The 22,954-nt window shown below is 42.2% G+C and overlaps 4 protein-coding genes across 4 annotated transcripts, besides 4 other annotated features; 2 read left to right on the forward strand and 2 right to left on the reverse strand.

The window, feature by feature from the left end:
• Window positions 1–2,585: 2,585 nt before the first annotated feature.
• Window positions 2,586–2,634: a microsatellite.
• Window positions 2,635–3,381: 747 nt separating this feature from the next.
• On the reverse strand, window positions 3,382–5,435 carry PVX_122280 (hypothetical protein, conserved; the record flags this gene model as incomplete). Its single annotated transcript, XM_001616969.1, has 1 exon — window positions 3,382–5,435. The coding sequence occupies exon 1, from the start codon at window positions 4,462–4,464 to the stop codon at window positions 3,382–3,384; it is 1,083 nt and encodes a 360-aa protein (XP_001617019.1). The 5' UTR covers window positions 4,465–5,435.
• Window positions 5,436–6,656: 1,221 nt separating this feature from the next.
• PVX_122285 (60S ribosomal protein L24, putative) lies at window positions 6,657–8,746 on the forward strand. The gene is made up of 4 exons (XM_001616970.1): window positions 6,657–6,786; window positions 7,329–7,533; window positions 7,658–7,807; window positions 8,414–8,746. The coding sequence occupies exons 2-4, from the start codon at window positions 7,354–7,356 to the stop codon at window positions 8,570–8,572; spliced, it is 489 nt and encodes a 162-aa protein (XP_001617020.1). The 5' UTR covers window positions 6,657–6,786; window positions 7,329–7,353; the 3' UTR covers window positions 8,573–8,746.
• Window positions 7,809–7,881: a microsatellite.
• A 1,747-nt stretch (window positions 8,747–10,493) lies between the features above and the next one.
• Window positions 10,494–10,553: a microsatellite.
• Window positions 10,554–15,113: 4,560 nt separating this feature from the next.
• PVX_122290 (protein phosphatase 2C domain containing protein) lies at window positions 15,114–19,310 on the forward strand (the record flags this gene model as incomplete). The annotated part of the gene is made up of 3 exons (XM_001616971.1): window positions 15,114–17,379; window positions 17,500–17,555; window positions 17,760–19,310. 3 exons carry the CDS (start codon window positions 15,114–15,116, stop codon window positions 17,784–17,786), a joined length of 2,349 nt encoding a protein of 782 aa, XP_001617021.1. The 3' UTR covers window positions 17,787–19,310.
• Window positions 18,457–21,308, reverse strand: PVX_122295 (hypothetical protein, conserved; the record flags this gene model as incomplete). Its single annotated transcript, XM_001616972.1, has 1 exon — window positions 18,457–21,308. Exon 1 carries the CDS (start codon window positions 20,743–20,745, stop codon window positions 18,457–18,459), a length of 2,289 nt encoding a protein of 762 aa, XP_001617022.1. The 5' UTR covers window positions 20,746–21,308.
• Window positions 19,387–19,410: a microsatellite.
• Window positions 21,309–22,954: the final 1,646 nt, after the last annotated feature.

The raw sequence follows: 22,954 nt of genomic DNA on the forward strand, positions 1-22,954 counted from the left end.
TGTAAAAATTCGTGTAAACTTTAGTGTAAAAATAAATGGGAACGTAAAAAACAAGGGAAGGCACGCAAATGCCCTTCAAATTTACGCCAACGCGTGAAATGTCCTGTGTCACTCATGAATATATGTAAAGCTTTTTTTGGAAGCGCGAAAAGAACAGTTAAAAAGACTTTATTGTTCCTTATTTTGCTTGCGCTACCTTTCGCATTTCTTTCCTTTCTTCCCTTTTCTGCGTACACCAATCAGGAAAACGATGCCTTTTCGTGTTGGTGAACGAGAAAATTGGAAACAACAGAAAGACAAATAATTGGGGGGTGGTGGATTAAAAAAAAAAATCACGTAGGGATACACGTTAAACGCGCGAGGGTGAAATTAAACAATGGGCTAGGTTTAAACGTGGTAAAAACGAAAAAAACTGCAAAATGAGTAAATAAATATATACATACACATATATGTACATTTATATACATATATATACCTACAAACATTTACGCGCACATACGCCCGCACATATTTTCACGTACGTGCGTAGGGCATACGAATACGCATATTTAATTATAAAAGTTCAAGAACATGCATATGTGGGTGAATTAAAAAAAAAGCAAAGTTCTTACATCACTCTATTTAGGTTAAAAAAAAATGTGTAAAATTGTTATGATCTTTTTTTTTTTTTTTAAACACGTTACGTTGTTCTAAATTTCCATATTAACAATTTTATAAAAACGAAAAAAAAAAAAAAATGTTATATTTTATATTTTCATTCTGAAAATTGTATTGTGCACATAAGCGGGTGTATAGAACATGTGCCCTGGTCTCTGTTTTGGGCGTTTCATAAATGTGCTCATGTATGTATATGCGCCTGTGTGTGTATTACTGAATGGGGGAAGGAGCGCACATTTGATAACTTGCTCCTGGGCACGTTTCCGAATTGACGCGCTGTCAACTGCTTGCAACAAATCAACTTACAACAAAGTTGGGCAATAAAAGGATGCACAGGGACATGCACATACACAACGTATGCGCACGCGCACGTATACCTATATATGCTACGCACAGACAAAAAAAAGGGAAAAAAACAAACGCGCCATACGTACAAGTGTGTGTACATATGCATAAATACACATACGTGCGGGCAAGCACATGAATATACATACCCTGGCGCACACCACTGTATAAAAAAGTTGCACGGTTGATCGACTACACAACTGAACGATTACACAACTGAACGACTGCGCACCTACATGCCTACGTACAGATGCACATTAAAACACAACTCGCGCGACTTCCCGTTCACGCAGTCATTTGCATACAAGAACAAAATAGGGGGGAAGTAAGGAAGGGACTTTTGCCCCTTGGGGAATGTTTAATTCTGGAGGAAAGTCCTGCTTCGAATTTTTAATTACATGTATGTTCATAAGCAACACGTTTAGAGGAAGCACGTTTAGAGGCATCACGTTCAGAAGCAGCACGTTCAGAAGCAACGCGCTTAGAAGCACTACACTCAGAAGCACTACCACTCAGGAGCAAATGCGTTCGCGTAAATTCGCCTATGTGCTTGCGTACATATAAGCTTACACTTCTAATCGTCAAATGAAAATAAATGTAGCTACCACAACTGTAGTCACAAAATACACAGCACTCGTATATGCAAAAGTTCCTGCTTATTGTAAACTTGAAATGAACAAGGGGAGTTTCAAAAAAAAAAAAAAATAAAAAAACACGTAATCGCAATCGCATTTTGCACGATATGCCTGGTTAAACGCGCATACAAATGCACAAGCACAATTGTTCGCACTGCATATGCGTACACGCACGTGTGCTTATATATGTACTTTCATGTATACACTTCTTTTCGCGTACAGCGCGGAATTGGGTATGTATCACTCCTTAAAGCAGCGTACCCATTTTGACATTTAAAACGGGAGAAGCTGCCAAAGGGCGAGGAGGCGAAGTTGCGGATGGACCGAGTTGCCGAACAGCCGAATGGCAGAATCGCGAAAATGCTTTCACCTTTTCCGAAACTTCTAACTTAAATTCTTTTCTCGAAAGCGATGCTTCTGTGGCAATTTCTTTGCAAATTTGGAGCTTGCCATTGGAGTTACATATATGCTCACGAGTACGTACAAATGCAACGTTCCTAAGTCTGTTCTTCTGAACAAACACTTCTCTTCGATTTCGATTGGTGAACGATAAAAAAAAAAAAAAAAAAAAAAATATCGTACGCAAACGAATGTACAATGCCTCTCCAAGTGACACAGTACATCTACGTACACTTTTTTTACGAGAAAAAAAAAAAAAAAAAAAAAAAACATACGTTATTTTTGAAACAATTTATCTTTAAAAATGCGTACAGCAAATTTAGAAGCATGTTCGGAAAAATGCCAAGTGCGGTTTTCTAAATTTCGCTTCCTCACGGTGAAGAAGAAGAATGCGGCCATTTCTAAACAAAGCCGTATAGCAATTTTTTTCAAAGATAAATTAAAATAAAAAAAAAAAATAAAGTGATGTTATAATGGGTTTGCTTGTATATGCCCAAATGGGAACGTAGATGTGATTTTCCCTTTTGTTCGTGGCCTCCTATGAATAGTACCTATTAACTGCTTCTCCGAAGAATATAAAATTATCTCCTTTGAAAGAATATTTGGCAATGTTTATAAGCAAAAATGAACCATTTAAAGAATGTACTATTTTTTTTTTCTCCCCCGAAGCAGCATACATACGTTGACCCACAATTCTTGTTACACATTACCTGTTTGGGTGTGCTCGTTGCAGCTGACCTGCCTGGCACTTTTACCGGGGGGGGGGGAAAAAGGTTTAATAATTTTTTGGAAAGATTCCCAACATAGTCAAAGGAAAAACGACGCGCAAATCGTTAAGGGTTGCCACTTGGCGCATGTGTGCACATAGGTTCGTGTAGGTACATAGCAAATACGGCGTGTACCTTTCTGTACGTATGCCCTGCCCCTTCCCGCTGCAACTATAGGAGCGACCACACATGCCTAACCCAATCGTGACAACCACGAACGAGTCGGCACAAAAGAAACTCACCGAATAGGCAAAGGTAAAATAAAAATAATTCAACTTCTCCTGGGGAAGCTAAAAGTTCAATTTAAATTCTGCACTATGCGCATGTGTAAAAAAGACAAACAATTTTTTCATTTGATACGGAAAAAAAAGGAAAGCCAAAGGTGCGGCGAAAAAGGGGGCGTCATAAGAATATAAACAAATAGGTAACTAAATGGAAGAAGAAAAAAAAAGCGCTCATAGGCGATGTACCGCTTGCATATACAAGCTTCTTCCCCCTGTGACTGGCGCACGCGTCCCCATTTGGCACAAAAACAAGAAAAAAAAAAACACCTACGTGAGTGAGAAGCTGCGGAGCTGCTATGGCCCCAAACCCATGTACAGCAATTTCTCATCGGGAAGGACGACCACCCCCTCGGGCAAAGACGAATTCGACAAGTTGTTCAAATGCTCCACGTGCAGCTTCTTAATATAGTACTGCACAACCTTTTCATCACTGGAGGGGGGCGGCTTCTTTTTCAATTCCTCCTCCAAAAGGGGCATGAGCTTCGTTTTCAATAACCGCATTAACTTCTCAAAATGGCTAGCAAAGGTTATTTTGCAATAGTGCGACGAAACGTCTAGGGCAGAATAAATTAGGCAAAAGTATATGTATTTTTTTCTCCTATACGCACTGTTGAACAGCTCAGATATGTAACTCCACACCTCTCTGGTGTCATTTAAAATTATAAAAATGGAAAGATGTAATTTTGTATACGCTTCGAAGCGTGAAAAATAGGAATAAATATTTTCATCATTTTCTTTAAGTATAATATTGTACAGCTCAGTTTTGGCCATTTTTTTCAGCTCTGGAGATTCTTCTAAAAAGATAGGAATGGTGAATATACACTTGTATGAAATTATTCCTTTATACATAAAATAGGCCTTTTTGTAATTCGAAATGATCAGCGCTAGAAATCCTGCCATTCCCCAAAGGGAGGGTTTCGACTGGTGAATCTTTTCGTCATTTAAATTTCCCAAAATGCCATCGATTATTGAAAATAAGCAATAATCTGCTAAGTACACATTATTCAACTTCAGAATGTCATTATATAGATTCCTCGAAATGGTAAAGCATTTTAAGATTTGCTCCGTAATATTGCTAATTATGTTATTGACGCTCACGATGGACCTTTTTATGCTTCTCACTACGAGGTGTATATTTTCCTCTTTCAACGATTCGATGTGCTTCTTATACGTCAGTATGTAAATCAGCGCGCACTCTCTTGCCAAAATGCACTTATCCGAGTGATAATTTAAATTGTCAAATTTAAGTGCGCGAAAGCGTTTAAGCAGTTCACTTACGTTGTACACATCTTCCGATTTTACGATACTTTTGTTTAGTGTCTTTTTCGTTTCTTCGTCAATGTTTATGTTATCTTCTTTCCACTCGAAGAATTCCATTCTGCGCAGTTTTTTCTTTCTTCTTTTTTTCCCTTCTTGCGGGGGGGGGGATCTTCTCCCGGGAGTTGCTTCCCCTGGGGGGGTTGCGCTAATCGGATAAACCGCTTATCGGTTTAACGACCAACCGGCTAAGCCGCTAAACCGCTAAACTGCCAACCGGATAAATCCTTCCGCTTATGCAGAGTAGCATATGCACCCTCTTTTCGCGTTTCCTCTTGACCATACCACTTTTAGCTTTCTCCACCGAAGGCGCATGTGGGGACGCACTCGATCGGGCTCACAAAAGGCGCAGAAGCGGTAATAAATGCACGTTGACTTGGATAAGCGTGTGTATGTATTCTCCCCCGGAGCACTCTACTAAAGGACGCTGTTTTTTCTCCCTATATGTGGCTGCGATCTGCACAAAAATGGACCCCCTTCAAAACACCACAAAGGAATCAGAAAATGAGGGGCAAAAAAACTCTACAAAATGAAAGAGGCAGCGGTGGAGGTAAACAAACTGCCAATTCGAGCCACTTAAAAGGTTCTCCTCCCATTCATTTGCCCCTTTGCGATGTTAAGATGTTTGGCCAAGCCTTCCCCTCTTTTTATGACAAATAAAGAACGTAAAAATGGGAACTCGTGGTGGAAGAAAAAAAAATGTAAAATGAAGCAAAACGAACTGGGAAAACTCCTCACGCTTTATTCATTTTATTTTTTTAAAAAATTTCGATATATTTATTTTTTTTTATTTTTCCTTCCCAATTGTGCAAATCGGTCAGTCACTTCAGCAGTATTTTTTCCTCACCATGCCTGCCTTCGTAACATCCCATTACTTTAATCCTCCAAAAAACATATGCTTCTGCTTAGCTCTGCCCGACGCATTTGTAACGTTACGCATATCGTATGGCAGTGCCAAGTATGATGAGCAGAGTTAATCACGGCGGAGGAAAATACGCGCGTGGTCATATATTTTCCAATTCGGTTCGCTTAAACGGAGAGAGGAGATGATAAAATTATAGCCCCTTTGTAAAATTTCCCCCCATGTGGTGAGAAACCAGAAATATGCCCCAAACGAACGCCTCAACAGCGTACATTTCTCTTTTTTGCACTTTTGCATGAGCAATATTTTTATGAGTTTATCCCTGCCTGTGGCGAAGCATCATCGCGACTTATGACCCGCACAAGTGCTATATTATCTCCCAAAAGTAGGAAAAAAAAAGAAAGAAAAGGAGGGTCTGTTAAACCTCCAAAATGGGGGAAGACTGCGCGATGTTGACTGGAGCAGGGTGATGCCCCACTCAGTACGTATGCCAAGTGGGAAATCACAAAAAAAAAAAAAAAATTTCATATACTCATATATTTCAGTGCAACGAAACATTTTGGCTGCTTCCAAACTGGCCACATTTTTACGCTGCACTTGGCGTACCAGAAAATGATGCGCTCTCGGAATGTTTAAGCAGCGCCATATAGGATTTCCCCACCGTATGCGCGTAAACAAATAGGCGTACTCGAGCTGGTGCGCATTCGTCATTTTACTATGCCATGTGCGCGCTATAACGTTGCGGCGTTCTTCGCCCCCCCTGGGGGGTGCCTACAAAATTGGGGACCAAAGTGAAATGCACATAAGCTGCTTGAACGCACGAAGTTATGCCCTCACTTCATATCAAATGGAAAAGCGAGATTAAATAAATGCGCAGTTATAAAGGAATTTACCTCCCTTTAGATGCTTCGAACAGGCACTTTTTTTTTTTTGTGTACTTTTTCGTTTTGCAAAATGCGCGGCAGCGTTGTATATGGTTATGCCAGTAGGAGTAACGGAACGATCACTGCGAAAGGGAAGCCTCGAAATAGCACCACGCATATCGCTCCCATTATGCAAAACAAATATCACTGCCGCGTATGCCTAATTATGTACCCGCATGGATGCGCTAAGCACGCACTGGTGGTATAATACGCCTCCGCACGTATGCATATGCGCGCTCGCGAGAATTTCGCCGCTACCTCCCCAGATGCCGCTAAAAAACAGAGCAAAACAAATAAATTCAGGCCACCCCCAAGTCAATACGTACATAAGAAGAGGCCATGCGGGGCAAAAGGTGCGAAAAAGTAAGCAATTTTTGGCAAAAAAAAAAAAAAAAGTGAAACCTGCCGGCTTCGCTTAGCTCATTTAAAAAATTAAGTCGTTTTTAAAAAAGCAAATTTTAAAAAATGAACTTGCAAAAAAAAAAAAAAAAAAAAAACTGTGACGAAAAATATTTGTGAAGAAAATATAAAAAGGTTTAATTCGAGAATTCTCGCATCATTCCGCCGAACGAAAATCCTATAAAGGGGAAAGTAAAGGTAAGCAGCGAAAAAAGTTGATTAAACGTTTGCCGGAAGTTGGGGCTTATCGGGCGGCTGTGCAGGGATGCACCAATGTTCGTACGTGCCAACGGATTGTACATGCCAGCGATTGTGCGTAGCAACGATTGTACATGCGAACAATTGTGCGAACAAAGAAAATGTACCTGTTGAGATAAAAAGATGTACACAGAGAGGGGAAAGGGCCCACCCCGCTGCGGGGCGGGCGCGTGAGCAGTTGAGGCAGTGTATCGCGGCAAAACGGGAAAAAAAAAAAAAATACATATATATATATACAATAAAATAACGACAGTTATATGCTAATTAATGCTCCCTGTGCTGCTACTCCATTGACGAACGTGTGTCACCGCCCTAACCCGTTGCTATAAACCCCGTTCGCATGAAATGTGCTTATCTGCGCACAGGGGATAGCCACGTGTATGTAGGCCCATCGCAAACAAAGGCAAGCATGCCGTGCTACGTAGTTTCCTCAGTGAAAGTATCAACCCCTGCCCTCATTAACTGTATCCCCACATTTGCAGGTTACCTAAGAACTGAGTGCAAACCATGTCGTCCATCAAGACAACAGTAAAAACGGAGGCCTGCTCCTTTAGCGAGTACAGGATATACCCAGGAAGGGGACAGAAATTTATTGCGAGGGATGGAAAAGTCTACTTTTATTTATCATCCAAATTTGCCTCTCTTGCGCTTCAGAAGAAGAAAGCAGCCAAGTTGAGATGGACACAGGTGAGTCTATGCACGAGGGAGGAGTTGGGGAGTTACCCCCCTTGTGGACTGATGCTCCTTTAAAGTCCTCATTTTCGCAACTTCCCAACTCATGCCGCTCCTATTCCTTCCATCACCAACGCAGACTTGGCGACGAAATAATAAGAAGACCAAAATTGAAACAACGCAAAGGAGGAGATACAAGAAAACCATTAAAGTGCAGAAGGCCGTCTGCGGTTTAACCGTCGAGGACATACGAAACAGAAAGGCCTACGTCCAGAGTATTGAAGCTAAGGTAAGGGCCCATGAAAAAAAAAAATAAAAAAATAAACAAACATAATAGTGAACTAATTAGTGAATAAAAGGCAGAGCCACGCAGCGCAAACATCCCGCCAGTGGCACCCACCCACACGTGCAACGTTCGAACGAACGCGCACTGAAGTTTAAGAGTCGTGAAAATATCAACTGAAAAAATATGATCATGTAGTAAACTTCAAAAAATAAAATTGGTTTTAACTTTACATACAAATATATTATATCACTTTAAGGCAAAATGGAATGTTTTATTCTCTTTTTGTTTTAAATGATATTTTATATTTGTATGTGCAAATGCCCCTTGTGTGTTTTTTTTGTTTTTCTTCCCATTGAGCTTAAAGAACGCAAGGGGAAAAACCTACACTTTACACGTCCAGCATTCTGGCTGTGCATACCTGTGCCTATGAGAGATGCGCACTGTGTGACCGTCTCCGAAGCTGCGCAAGGCACCAGTCCGTGCCGCAGAGTCCGCGCCGCAGCGGAGATGTACACTTCATTTCACGCTCCTACGCTCAACTGAGCAGTTTTGACGTGCCATCATTACCATCACCACTGCGATCGCCCCCTCTTCCCATCTGCTCCACAGAACAAGTCACGAATGGCCGGCAAGGAGAAGGATGACAAGAAAAAGGGAAAGGACGACAAAAAGAAAAATGCCGCACACTTCCAACAGAAAAAAGATTTCGCAAAATCGAAACAAGTCAACATGGCGAAGACCAAAATGCACAAAATGATGAAGAAATGAAGTTGAACAGGCTCGCATGTGCCCGTAGCCATGCCACAACAACGCGCTGTGCGCAGATTGTGTATGTATGAATAGGCGATAAATGGGCTAAACAGAGAGATGTTCCTCGTAATGTATGAAATGTTCTTTTTTTTTTCCCTTTTTTTTCCTCCTTTTTTTTCCCCTTTTTTTTTTTTTTTTTTTTTTTACCCCTTTTGAAACACTGCGCAGCTTTGCATTTGAATTGAAAACGACTCCATTTTTAATTGTAAGAGTAGATTTAAATAAAAGGAAAAAAAAGGGGGATGGCAGCGAAGGGAGGTGTACGTACCGCTGGCATCTGCGCTGTTACAGCTTGAAAAAATATCCCCAATGTAGCATATTTACACGCATTGCCATTCCGCTCCCCTCGTGTTCCAAAAAAGGAGAAACGTGCCGGGCGCACATTTGCGCAATGACGAGAAATTTTTGCTGAGTAAAATGGCAGATCACATCGTTTTATCTCCATTATGTGCAACGCGCAGTGGCAGCTGTAATGGCTGGATACCTCTCCAAAGGAGCGGCAGAAAAATTAAACAAACTCCGCTAATCACATATATCATATTTACAGCAACGGTAAAAGTTGTGCAGGCACCATTGGGCCCTTCTTCCAACCTGCGCCCATATGCTCAGCGGTGTGTAGAGTAGCCCGTGGGTTGACCAACTCCACAAGGCATTTCACCTCTTCCTCATACTGCCTCTTAAACCGCTTGTTTGCAGTGAGGAAAACGAAGGGTGGATTCACAGGGGGATACATTTACGAAGTCAACCCGGCGGAATACACAAATGGGAAAAAAACTTCCTCTCCTTTTCTGACCCCTCCCCAAGGTATGTCAATCCTGCCTTGGAATTATTTATCGAAGTATTTAACAGAGGCGCCGCCCATGGTATTCTTTCCTTTTTTCGCTTTTTCTTTTTTCACTTTTTCGTTTTTTTCTGTGCCCCACTCAGCAAAAAAAACAACTACGTAAAAATAGACCCACATTGACGTAGCAGAAGTATACAGGAACAATTTGCAAAAAAATGACCCGCGCGAACAGATGGGTAAAAAGGCCTGATAAATTACACTTTCTTTGTTACCCCTCACAAACACGTATGGGATTATAGTTTTGCTTCTCCGAACAGTGGGGCGAGCAATGTTCGTCGACCTCTTTCCCTTAACCGACCAGCAGAGCCATACCGCGGGGAAATGTACATACGTACATATTTTACACTTTATGTCTTGCTTCCTTTTTAGCACTTCTACGCCTCGGCTGTTTTGGGCGCCCTGTGCCCATGTGCAGGAGCAGCCATATATGTACCTACATATGTACCTACATACGTGCATACATACGCACATGCGTACGCACATACATGCGTGCCCTTTTATGCGCGTACTTATTTATGCATCTATTTCGTCACGCGCGCATGTGAACCCGTGCGTCACTCGCTCTGAAAAAAATCCTGCACTCAGAAATGCGTACACCCATTTTTGGCTACATAAATTGGTCCGAAAAATGTGAAGATTGAATATATCGCGATGTCATTTTTTTTTTTATATCTTTCCTCGTGTCATGTGCGAAGGGGCCATTTTCTTTTTCTCCTTAGCTCACTCACCTTTTTTTTTTTTTCTACCTGCAAAAAGTGATGTGCTATATTCGGAGAGTGCATATAAAAAAATGCGTACACAGAAAAAAATTATTCCAATGATGTAAGCAAAATGAAAAGGCTAATATAGGGCCATGAAAAAAAAAAAAAAAAAAAACATCGTGGACCAAATGTATGTATCTGCCTTTCCTATCCATTTTAGTGCTATTAAATTTTGTAATTTATTTTATTTTGTTTTATTTTTTCACCATTTTTGTGATTCCTCCAAGTGTGCCGCTTTTTCGGACTTCCCCTTTTCCCGCCCTGCGTTGCTCCTAACGTTTGTTACCTCCAGCGCCCCGTGGGTTCTACCCAGTGTGGCTCCTCCCCAGTGTGACTTCTCCCCGGTGTGGCTCCTCCCCAGTGTGACTTCTCCCCGGTGTGGCTCCTCCCCATTGTTACTCCCACCTCTGCATACACTTGCAATTTTCTAACAATCTGCCCCCCGCTTCTACAAAATTGAAGTACTCTTCTCCCCCCTTCCTTAACTCCCACTCCTTCACCATGTAAACTGAAAAAGCCAAGAGGGATAATGTCACGTACACAGAAGAAATAGTAACTCCCTCTCATACCCCCCTTCCCCTATTTGATACATTTTTCTTTTACGTAAACTTCGCTAGATGGTGTATATTGCTCGTAGTCCTTCCCATAGTGTGTACTACATTTTGTGCAGCGAATTTTTGGTGTGTGCATTTGGTACTCCGTTATGACCTGCACCGTTTCGGTTTTTCTCACGTAGTACATAGTGTGCACGTTTTGCCCCTCGTTACCTCCCCATTTTACACTTCCTTTATGCGTCTTTCCCCTCTACTACTGCTATTCCCCCATCCGATGATCATTTAACGTGCCTTAAGCCATTCCCCCCCCCTGCGTGCTCCACTTTTTGATGTTCTATAGTACCTTCTTTATGGCTAACCAAATGGCAGCCACGAATTCCATGCACTGACGTACACACATACATACGCGTATGCCTGCGTGGGTGCTGACAGTAACCCTACGGCAAAACGTGTACATGTGTGAGGCGTTTTATATATCCAGCCTCTGCATCAGTGTAGCATGAAATTACATTTTTCATACACCTACTTTTATGTACATGTGTAAAAAGTGAGAATGTGTTAGTGACGTGGAGATTTCCTCTTTATGCATAGAGATGCTTGTAGTTAGTGCAAGCGCTTATAAGGGTTTCCATTTTGCTGATGGTACCCCGTTGATGAGATTTTTTCTTTCCTTTTATGTAAAGTGGTTGCCACTTGCACCACTGCAAAGGTGAATATTTTTTCGCTTCTTCCAGCCGTCAAAGTTGGAAACAAAAAAAAACAAAAAAAACAAAAAAAACAAAAATACAAAAAAGAGACAAAAAAAAGACAACTTGAGCGCATTTTGTAGTTACTTAAATGCACAACCTTACGTTACCCATGACACCAGAATGGACATGCGAAATGGCCTATGCTAGATGCGTGAGCATACACATGTGCATTCGTACATAGGAGGAGGTCTTCATAGCACCCCTAAGGGGGGGAGGGGGAGGACCCAATTAACCACCTCCTCTCGCCCGTTTGCCTCTTTAATGGGAAGGGGGAGATATCTCTATGCAGTGAAATATGCATGTGAATGTCAAAGTGGGCGTGTTTAAAAATATGTGCCAGGAGTTACCAGCATGAGTGGACCAATGCACATATATATATATGCACTTAAGCAGCACCGTGCTACGCGTCCACTAACCGGGGCGCCTACCCATTCATTTGCCCATTTACATGTTTCGCAGCATCTGCGTTTAAGCAGCTTTCTCTTGTTCACCTTTTTTAGTACCTGATTTGTGACATAACGAGATCTGCTCGGATAATTTTTTTTTTTTCTTTTCCTCGAATGTTAATTTTGTTTAACACTGAAGGAGGAACAAGTCTGCACAGAATATGTGAACACGACGTTTTCGACTCAACACCGGCGGATGTGTGTTTACGCTGAGTGTACGTGCATCTGCTTAAATGGGCGAGTGTGTGCTGCGCGCATGTCAGCGAATGGACTTGTGCGCACATTTAAACGCACGCCCTTTCGCAGCAACCTGTGCGCGTATCTTTGCCAATAGCTGTGCCAATAGCTGTGCCAATAGCTGTGCATACAACTTCGCTTGCTTTTTTGCATGTGCGCGCACCCTTGCCTGTGTAGTCGCTTCCCCCCGCCGCAGTGTAGAATAAAAAAAAAAAAAAAAAAAACGCGACATGACACAGAATACAGGAGCACCGGTTTAAAGTAAAAAAAAAATGGACTAAACGATGAGTTGCAATCGAGTTGTATTTTCCCATCGACTGTGCAACGTGCCCCCTTTCTCCCCTCCCACTTACAAGCTTTACTCTATGTACACATAATTTCCATTTGGGGATTTTCTTCCATTTTGCTTTCCACACAGCGTAAGTTTTTATCGAAGCGTTTACTTACTCCACCGCCGGCGCACTTCCCATTTATGTGGCGAGCATATCACGTTGTACAGACGGGTTGATCGCTTTCGTGGAGTGTGTACATGTATTTACGCGCCGTTTGCGGTACGTTCGCGTGTCTGTTTATGTTAGCATGTGTGATTATGCCTACGTGCGCGATTATGTTTACGTGTATGATTATGCTTACATCCACGATCACGTTTGCGATCACGTTCACGATCACGTTCGTGTTCACGTTTACCCTCACGTCCATATTTTCACGTTCATGCTGATTGGGTTTTCCCCCTTTTCATGTGGCTATAAATGCCCAGGGAAAGTTCACAATTTTGCAAAGGTTCATTTTGCGCGGTTTGCCCAGGTGAACGAAAAAAATGAAGGCGTAAAAATGTGCAGGAAAAAAAACGATGGTGAAGAGTCCACATGCGTAACACTTGCATGAAGACAAACAACCTCAAGTGGTTTTGTAAAGTGCATATGTTTTGTAAAGTGCATATATTTTTTAAAATGCATATATTTTTTAAAGTGCATATATTTTTTAACGTGTGTACATTTTTTTAAGGTGTATATGTTTTTTCCAGGTGTACATGTTTTTTCCAGTTGTACATGTTTTTTCCAGGCGTATATTTTTTTTTCCAGACGTATATATTTTTTTCCAGGTGTACATGTTTTTTTTCCAGACGCCTATATTTTTTGTTTCTTTTTTTGTTAACGCATAGCTGTTTTTCCACGACGAAGCTGTTTCACGTCAGCTTCACTCGCGCTGTTGCCCGTTTCGCGGACAGGATGCATACGAATGCGCACAGCCGACTGAATGAACGTGCTGCCCCCGCGAGGACGCTCGCTTATGTACCCGCGCAGATACGTATTAGCCCCGCGCGCACCTTCACGTGCACGTTCATACATACGTACGTCCCCCCCATGCGCGTACCCACTGCAGCTATATAGGAGTTTCCCTTTGCGACCATTTATAGATTTATTAAAAGCAAAATGTGTTCACCCGCCCTCGTTATATTTCCCGTCATGACCATTTTTCTTTCCTTTTCTTTGCTTCGCTATGCTATGCTATGCTATGCTTTTTTTTTTTTTTTTTTTTGCATTCAAGATTTCACAAATCAAGTACACGTTGATACTTCATCAAATGTTGCGAATTCACTTTTCACTTCATTTTTAAAGCAATCATTTTAAACAATGCAGTTGTTACATATAATGCTCAATGCACGCGTGGAAGCAAATTAGACAGAGGTTACCTTTTGCCTTTCCCTCCTCCAGCTTCATGTTTACAGCTTTTCCCAATTCATGTTTTTATTTATCCAAGCGGGTTGCCCCTCCCCCGTCGCTTTTAATTTATTCTACAACATTGAAAGTATTACCCTTCAGCGCGGCTACTCGCACGGTTACTCGCACGATTGCTGCTTAATTTACTATTTTACTATTTTTTTTTTTTTTTTTTTTTTTTGTTGTTGTTGTTCCCCCGTTCTGCAATTTTTTTCCCCCCCCGTAAGTTTCACGTACATGACCACTTCTCATGTGCAATGTGCGTACATGCATGGGGATGTGTACGCGCGGATGTATGCTCAGCGAAGTATGCCAACGGAAGTACGCTCACCAAAGTGCGCTCACCGAAGTGTGCTCACCAAAGTATGCCCACCAAAGTATGCCCGCCAATGTATGCGCACTTCTGGCACACTTTTGGCGCACTTAGAAGGCTCGGCAGCCCCGCATCAACCGTGTGAGCTACATCCCCAGGCACTTACGCGCAAACGTGTCCCATTGGGCATAAGCGAACGTACGCCCCGTCACTAATTCATCCTTCCCCACCCAATTGTGCTCAATTTTGTTTATCTAATTATTTCTTCCCACCTACGATTTCCCCCCTGGAGATGCTTCATTTTAGCCTTCAATTATTACAGCGCGTGAGGGCAAAAATGCATACTCACCGTTTTATAAGCACCCATTGCTTGCGTCTTTTTATATACACTTGGGTTTTTCCCTTAACTGTGAATGGTCTCCTTTTTTTTCCTTCTACACCAGCTCATCATGGTCTGGTAAAATGAATCCCCAGTCTCTTTTTACCACTCTCGATGTGTAAAAAAATCGAACCCTTGTGTTCGTTGCCCCTCCCCATTGTTACTTCATGTAGCACATTTTGTGCGCCACAAACAGCTCTATACTATCTGCACTAGTTATGCTCATTTTTTTTTTTTTTTGTGATTGATGATTTCACTTCCCGTAGTGTGCAGACGTATTTCAGTGCGTGCGCTTGTAGATGTTCGCACGTATAGCCCCTTTCGAATGCGACTGCAGGGGTGCCTGTCCAGTCCCGCCTAGTCGGAAGCGCGCCCACGTATGCTTCTGCCTAGGTACGACTAGCCCCAACTGCCCCTACGCATGCACCTGAGCATGTCCGCATAGTCCCAACCGCCCTAGCATGCGCCTCTCTACACCCACTGCACACGCCAACCATGGGGAACTGCATCTCGTTCATTAGTTTCCCCAAATTCAAATTAAGAAAAAAGAAGTACGAGCAGTCGGATGTGGGTTTCAACCCAGAGTACGAGCGCACAGCTGATAGTAATGCGTACGGCAGGGGTGAAAAGAGCCGAAGAGGGAGGAAGGGCTCTGGGGGACACGCGCATGTGTACAACTCCAGCCGGGGTAGCGGCGGCGTTAATGGGGCCCATAAGAACGGTCCAAAGCATGTGCGCTGTAGCGATTCCAGCAATCCTGGCAATTCCAGCAATCGGAGCAATCCGAGCACCCCGAGCACCCCCAGCGACAGTGACCAACGTGAGAAACAAATCGACAAGCAACCTGGAGCCAGCGAGCACATTAGCGACTCCGCCAGTGACCAATCCGACGTGCTGCTCATAAACGAGAAAAACAAAAAGAAAGGGAAAAAAAAAGCCAAACAAAAGTGTAAAAGGAGCGGCGAAGTTGACCCAATGGAGCTGTACAAAAATGAAGCAGATAAGGGGGAACCAAAATCGAATATGAACGGCAAAATACACCTGGACACATCAAAGGGGAAGAATAAGAAAGAGGTTCCCCAGAATGGTTCCCCAAATGAAGATAATGCAAAAGGAAAGGGAGCGTATAATCACCATGTAGACGCACCTTCCAAAAGAAACCCCTCATTTTATAGTAACTCAATTAACAGTAACGATCTGTACAAAAAAAACAAAAGAGAAAATTTACTCAACATAAAATACAGCAATATGATTTTGAATGACATCAGAGATGTAGACATCATCGTCGTTTTCTTGTTCAGCCTGTTCCTCTACTTCAACGCGAACAATATAGTGGACATGCTGGACCCTAATAAGAAGGATAGGTACTCCCTGAGAAATTCATTAAATATAAATCACGACATTATAAAATTCCCCACGTTTCCCAAAGAAATTATAGACAGCTTTTTAAAGAACGATTTTACACTGCTAAAGAAGTATATAAAAAATAAATGCAACAAGTTGAAGAAGAAGTATAAGAGTACCTACCTGAAGAAGGTCATAGGGAGTGACGGAGAGGGGGAAGCTGAACAGAATGGGGAAGTGGAGCAGAAGGGTGAGAGGGATGAGAGGGATGAGAAGGGTGAGAAGCATGAGAAGGGTGAGAAGCATGAGAAAGTTGAGAAGCAGGAGAAGGGTGAGAAGGTTGAGAAGGGTGAGAAGGTTGAGAAGCATGAGAAAGTTGAGAAGTATGAGAAGAGGAAAAACTTTAAATACGAATTGAAGAAGAAAAAGGAAAAATGCTCCTTCTCGAAAATCGTCGAATCGGTTGATAGAAACGAATGGATCCATAGAGACATCACAGAAATACCATGTGATCAGAATTTGCCTGACCTTAACATAACCTTCATCGTCATGGGGGCGTACTGCCTATACCAGAAGAGCACCAAGCCATTTCAAGATAAAAATACCTTTTTTTATAAATCCCCCTCCTACACATGTGATGCTGAAATATCTGTTGCGTGTAAGAAAGGAAGAAAATTAGATTTCCCCAACCAAGATGATTTTACTATTATTCAAACGAACGAATGGATACTAATAATGGTGTTCGACGGACATGGCCCATCAGGACATGACATCAGTAATTTTGCTCATGTAGTCCTCCCCCTTCTCTTCTCATATAACATTGAAAGAATATTTGAAAATCCTGTGCGCACTATGAAAACGCTATTCTATATGATCAACTGCTATTTGGTCAATTACTCCTACTGCATAAATAATAACATTAACCCGATTAACATCAATTTCATCGATTATAATTTAAGTGGAACCACCTGCACCATCATCCTGTACAATTTTGAAACGAAAAAGATTTATTCCGCTCACACAGGGGACAGCAGAGCTGTTATGGGGAAGCAGAATCAACAGACGAATGCCTTTAGGGCGTATAATATTACGGAGGATCATAAGCCATCCTTAAAACTGGAGAAAGATCGAATTGTTGCTTTTGGAGGGGAAGTGAAAAAGCTGCAGGGAGATGTCTCCTACCGAGTTTTCGTCAAAAATGAAATGTATCCAGGCTTGGCCATGAGCAGAGCCATCGGCGACATCACGTCCTCCTTCATCGGGGTTACTTGTGAGCCCACCATCAACATTTTCGACAAATCGGACGAGGATAAGTTCATTATCGTCGCCACGGACGGCATCTGGGAGTTCATCAGCAGCGAGGAGTGCGTCCAGATGGTTTCCCGCAAGCGCAAGAAGAAGGTGCACGTCGCCATGGGTGAGTCCCGCGAGCGGGGCAGCGGAGCAGTTTATCCTCCTCGTGACCGCTTTTAAGTTGCCACCTCACCACACCGCCATTCCCCGCCGCTAACATATGTGCGCCTCCTTCCCCCTGCAGAGGAAATCATCAAGGAGTCCTGGAGAAGGTGGGAGCGGATCGACACCGTCGATGATGTAAGCGAGAAGTGCCCCCACATGTTTTTCTTTTTTTTATCCATATTGATGTTATAGCCTTTCTTTTACTGACCCCGTTTCACCCTGCGCATTTTTGCGAATCGTCATTCTTTTAATGAAAGCTTGAACCGTGAACTTCTGGCACCCAGTTATTCCCTTCACATTGTCCCAATTACTTTTCTCCCACCCCTCTCATTTTTGCAGATGACGTTGGTAATTTTATACTTCTGATATGCCACCCCCCGTGAAAGCTCCTGCGAGGAAGTCCTTTAACCCCCCTTATGAGTGATTCCCCACTGGGACAATTTTTTTTTTTTTTAAATGCATATTTTGAAGTTTCCTTTGTTTCCACCACTTTTTGTTAACTCATTTGCTGTTTAACAAACTGAGGTAACTGCGCGTGGTTGTAAATTGTGAAGTCACTAATTCGAAATGCTGAGGGGTGAAAGTGGGTTGGGGGTCCCCAGAGGGGAAAAGAGCGCGTCGGTGGGAGCAGCCAATTGGGTGGGAGCAGCCAATTGGGTGTGAGCAGCCCACTTGGTGAAAACTCCCAAATGGGTTAGCGCTCCCAAACCGGTGACCGCTCCCCAATCGCGCAAACGGGCCAAACGGACGCACAATAAACAACGCGCCGTGTACAATAAAAAAATAGAGGCCGCTGAACGGCACACGTGCGAGAAGCGCAAGTCGAAGGAGGAGTCTCGCCGTCCAGCCTCTCCCAAGTGAGCACTTCAAAAGTGCCAAAAAAAGGTACACCTTTTTAAATAGCTTAAAAGGGAGAAATGCAGAAGGGCGCGAAATTGCGCCTCTGTGGGGGAACTTTTCCTTTTTCCGCGTCACAGCGCCATCACTGCTCAGTCACTACCGCGTCACCACCGCTTCGCTTCACCGCCGCTCCGCTTCACACATCGGACACGTCCCTGTGCTTCTTGACTATGTGGTAGTAGTGCAGCGCGTCGTGCCGCTGCAGGTAGTCCGTCACCTCCACCTCCGTCTTGGCAATTATCATCTTCCAGTTGAGGAAGTTCTTTTTCTTCACAGTGCCGCTCCAAATTAGGCTGCAAGTGCAGCCCTGGTTTAGGTGAACATTTGCACCATCATTAGGGTAATCTGCCTGGGCGTCAAAATTGGATTTGCTTTTGCTTCGATCTGCTTTTTCTTTAAGGTTGCCATTGTTATGGTCGTGATCTATGCCTCTTGCCCCTCCTCCTTCCTCTTCTTCTTCCTCCTCATCATCCTCATCGTCCCCTTCTTCATCCTCGTTATACTCATCTTCATTCCATTTGATTCGCCTAAAAATTAGCCTCTTGTACCTCTCAATGGCAATGTGCTTCCCCTCCACAATGATGAAGTTGTAAAGAACAGTCATAACGCATACGCCCGTCAAATGTAGCTGCTGTGCATTTATGTCAATTTTGAAGACGTGTTTTTTATTGGACAAGTTAGAAATGTAAATGACGAGGACTTCATTCTCTTGATTTGGATCGCATTTCCATTTTTTCATTTTCTTTTTGCTTTTTTCTTCCGGATTTAATTTTCTCTCTTGGTTTTGTTTAAAATGTCGTAGTTCTCTTTCTTTCATTTGTTGCCTCACTTCTAATTCTATTCTTGAGGGTTGCGAAACTGCGCTGTCTCCAAGGACCCTCATCAGATTGGATAGTTTCATCTTCGGTGGAGGTGGGGGCATTAATCCGATTCGAATTTTGTCTTGTTTCTCTCTTTCCTTTTCTTGTCTTTTTCTCTTCCTCAACTTTTTTCTTTCTAACGGGGTTAAAAACATGTGTGGGGTGATCTTCTCTTCTTTCTTATCTTCATTTAGCGAAATTGGATGCTCCACATAGTTTGTGATTTTCTTTACGTTTATTTTATACAGCTCGTCATTAATTATAATTTCGTTACTTTGTAGAAGGAGGATATTCTCGCTGCGCTTCCCCATCAGTTTGTTCACTTCGAGGTAGACGCTGCTGATACTGCTGCTGCTGCTGCGGGTGCATTCGTCTGGGTCATTGTTATCACTTTTGTTGGTCTCCCCTGCGGCACCTTCCTGTGCGTCCACGTGGGGACTTCCATTGGGTTTCTCCCCTCCATGGTGCGTACTGCCCCCCAGTTGGAGCTTCCCCTTCCAGCTAGCCACCTGCTCCGAAATGTACTCCTTCAAGTTTTCTTTATTTTCAACCTTCTTGAATAGAACAAAATCCCATTTTTCCATCACGTCATACCTTTCATCCTCCTTCCACTCCTTCCGTTTCCTAACATCTTTGTTATTAATATCTATCAAATTCGGATTGATGTTATCATTTAGATCGCTGTTTAAAAAGTTTAGAGACATTTCTTGCAAAGATTGCACGTTCTTTTTATCCTGCATAAATTTTTTCAAATCGAAGTTCATCTGCGATTTGCTAGTGTAGTTCCTCGAATTGGCTAGCTTCATAAACGAACCTGGGGTAATAAAATTAAAGGCATTTTTTTTTTTTTTTTTCTGGACATTTTTTATTCTAGAATCAAACCATTTGGTATCTTCATTTAGATACTCTTCACTATTTTTATTTGCTAATTCGTTTTTTTTTTTTAACAGATTATTTTCTTCCAATTTGTTAATATTCACTTTGAGTGTAGAGAACGTAATCGGTTTGATGTTGATCACATTTCCTTCTTCGTCTATTTCTCTGCCTTGTTCATCAAATTTTAAAGGCTTCGGCACAAAGTCCACTTTCCTTAGGTTCTGTTTCATCTCCTCCTTAAACCTGCTGGCTCTTTTTGCCCTTTCTATTGCCAATTTGGCTGCCTCCGTCGCTTTTAATATGTTTAAATGGATGGCCGAGGATAGCGCGGGGAAGCTCTGCGCTGTGAGCGGGAACTGAGTTGGTAGACTCGTGCCGGCGGTGGGCAACCCTACGGGGGGGTTCATTAGACCAGCGGCGGGGGTGGTCAATCCTACGGGGGGTTTCAATAATCCAGCGGCGGGGGTGTTCACTAGTCCAGCCGCGGGGGTGGCCAAACTGGACGCTCTACTCATACTGAAGTCCCCTAAAATGTTACCCCCTTTGTTTAACAGCGCATTCACCTCATTCGTCCTAATCGGTTCAGCTGACTTATTCACTTCGACCGTTTTGCCCGTCTCGTTAATACTATCTGCTTTGTTTTGTAAGTCCCCCCACCTGGATTTTCTTTTCTTCTGCAGTTCTTCCATTTTGTATACAGCTTAAATTGTAAAAAAAAAAGAGGAAAAAAAAAAAAAAGAAAAACCAATTTTTTAAACAAATTCAAAAAAGGCACATCATCTTCTTTGCCATTTTGTGCCGTGCACGTCTGTTACGATACGTAATATATGACGGAGAAAAGCGATCGAATGAATAGGGTTGCTCTTTTCAGTCTGAATTTTTTTCTTTTAACCCATTTAATTTATAATATGACCCTTTTTTGCCTTGTTACTCCTATTCTGTTTGTTAATTTTTACATTCTGCGGTGAAGCGCAAAAAAATTGCAGTCCACTTTTTTTTAACTCATTTTTACGCATTTCTCAAACGTGCGCGTGTTTTTCTGTATGTCGAAATGTTTTTTATGAGTACACTACTACTACTGCTTTCATTCGTGCGAAAATTTTATCTGGCAGCGCGGACAAGTTAGATATAATGAGAAAAAAATCAAACGAACATTTTTGCATACACGAGGGGGGCAACATGTCAAAAGATCGATCATGCGCTGAAATGAAAGGTTTGTATTTTTATCACCTCAGTTTACCACTGCTGCGGTGAAAAAAATACTTGGAAGTGTTATTCTTTTTTTTTTTTTTTTTTTTCTTGCCTTCAAAAAAAAAGTGAATGTAATAAATCCGGTACACTACATATACGTGCTGCTAAAAATTTATCACCTCACTGTACTGTAAAAATTTTTCCTCCTTTGCGTTTGCCTTTTTTTTTTTTTTTTTCTCCTATAATTTATTTTATTCTTTCTTTTTTTCTCTCTTTTTTACGAAAAACTGCCAATTTTAATTTTGTTTATTTTTTCTATATGCTGATTATTTGCTAGAATTGCAAAAAATCCATGTCCATATGGACTCCTCCCTTCAGGGGATGCAAAAATTACGTTTTTAAATTGTCCTTAAGTAATAAAAGTACTTAATTGCAAAATTAAGAAAAAGGGCGCCCGAAAATGAGGAAGTGCCAAAATGGGAAAGCGCCAAATGGGAAAACGTCCAAATGAGAAAACGTCCAATTGAGAATACGTCCAAATGAAAAAAGGCAAAATAACGAAGCAGAGAAATTCGAAAGTTTTGCACAAAATTCGATTGCCGCGTACCCTACTGTATGTATGCGCCTTTCGAGCCTTACGAAAATTAAGAACACTTGGCCCTAGTGGGTCTTTGCATGAAAAAGCTATTATTACACGTCGAAGTGAATTTTTTTGAAAAACATGTGACGGTGATTTTTCCGTTTTCGCGCTCTCTGCGCTTTTTGCCTTTTTACCCTTTTGTTTTGCGTTTACCTTTCCCGCGCTGTGTTGTACACTTTCCACCTTTCACACGTTTTGCCATTTCGCTGGGCATTTCTTTTGATTCATTTGACACTGTTTCGTTTCGCTTTGTCGTCATTATGCTGGCCCTACTGCGCTGCCCTGCGACACGCTACTGATGATTCGTGCCCAGTTTGTTGCTTACATTTCGATGATGCGCTTTCGACTCCTTTATGGTGATGCCATGTTGGCGATGCCTTTTGGTGATGCCTTTTTGGTGATGCCATTTTGGCGATGCCTTTTTGGTGATGCCTTTTGGTGATGCCTTTTTGGTCATTTGTTTGCCATGTTTACCATATGTTTGTCATTTTTTGGTCACTTTTTTTTGGTCACTTTTTTGGCTCCCTTGTGCCACGTTCATGATGTACATGTGTATAAATATATATATGTATAAATGTATATGCTTTTTCTTTTTGCATTTATTTCCTGATTCCTCCACTTTTTTTTTTGTGTATGCTCAACTTTTTTTTAAATATGACCGCAGTTGGGCAGTTTTGTCCGCCTAGGCTTCCCGATTTCGATGACCCAAAATTATGTTTTTGCATTTTACGCATACCGCCTAAAAGGTTAGTAATCTTGTGAAACCGCCCAATTGCTAACCGTTTTGTGAAACCGCCCAACTGCTAACCGTTTTGTGAAACCGCCCAACTGCTATCCTTTTTGTGAAACTGCCCAACTGCTAACCGTTTTGCCAAACTGCCCAACCGCTGACATTTTTGCAAAAGTACTTTAATTGGTCCCCCCCGCTCGAAAGCACCATAACGTATTACACCTTTGTGAAAGCGTTTTTGACACACACAGTCTTTTCTTCGTCGCACACTCACATGCTAACCTTTTTTGTGCCTCCTCCCGTTCCTTCCCCGTGTTACATTTCACCTCATTATGTG

The sequence above is a fragment of the Plasmodium vivax genome, chromosome 14 (genome assembly GCF_000002415.2).
Source record: "Plasmodium vivax chromosome 14, whole genome shotgun sequence".
In the NCBI taxonomy this organism is placed as follows: domain Eukaryota; phylum Apicomplexa; class Aconoidasida; order Haemosporida; family Plasmodiidae; genus Plasmodium; species Plasmodium vivax.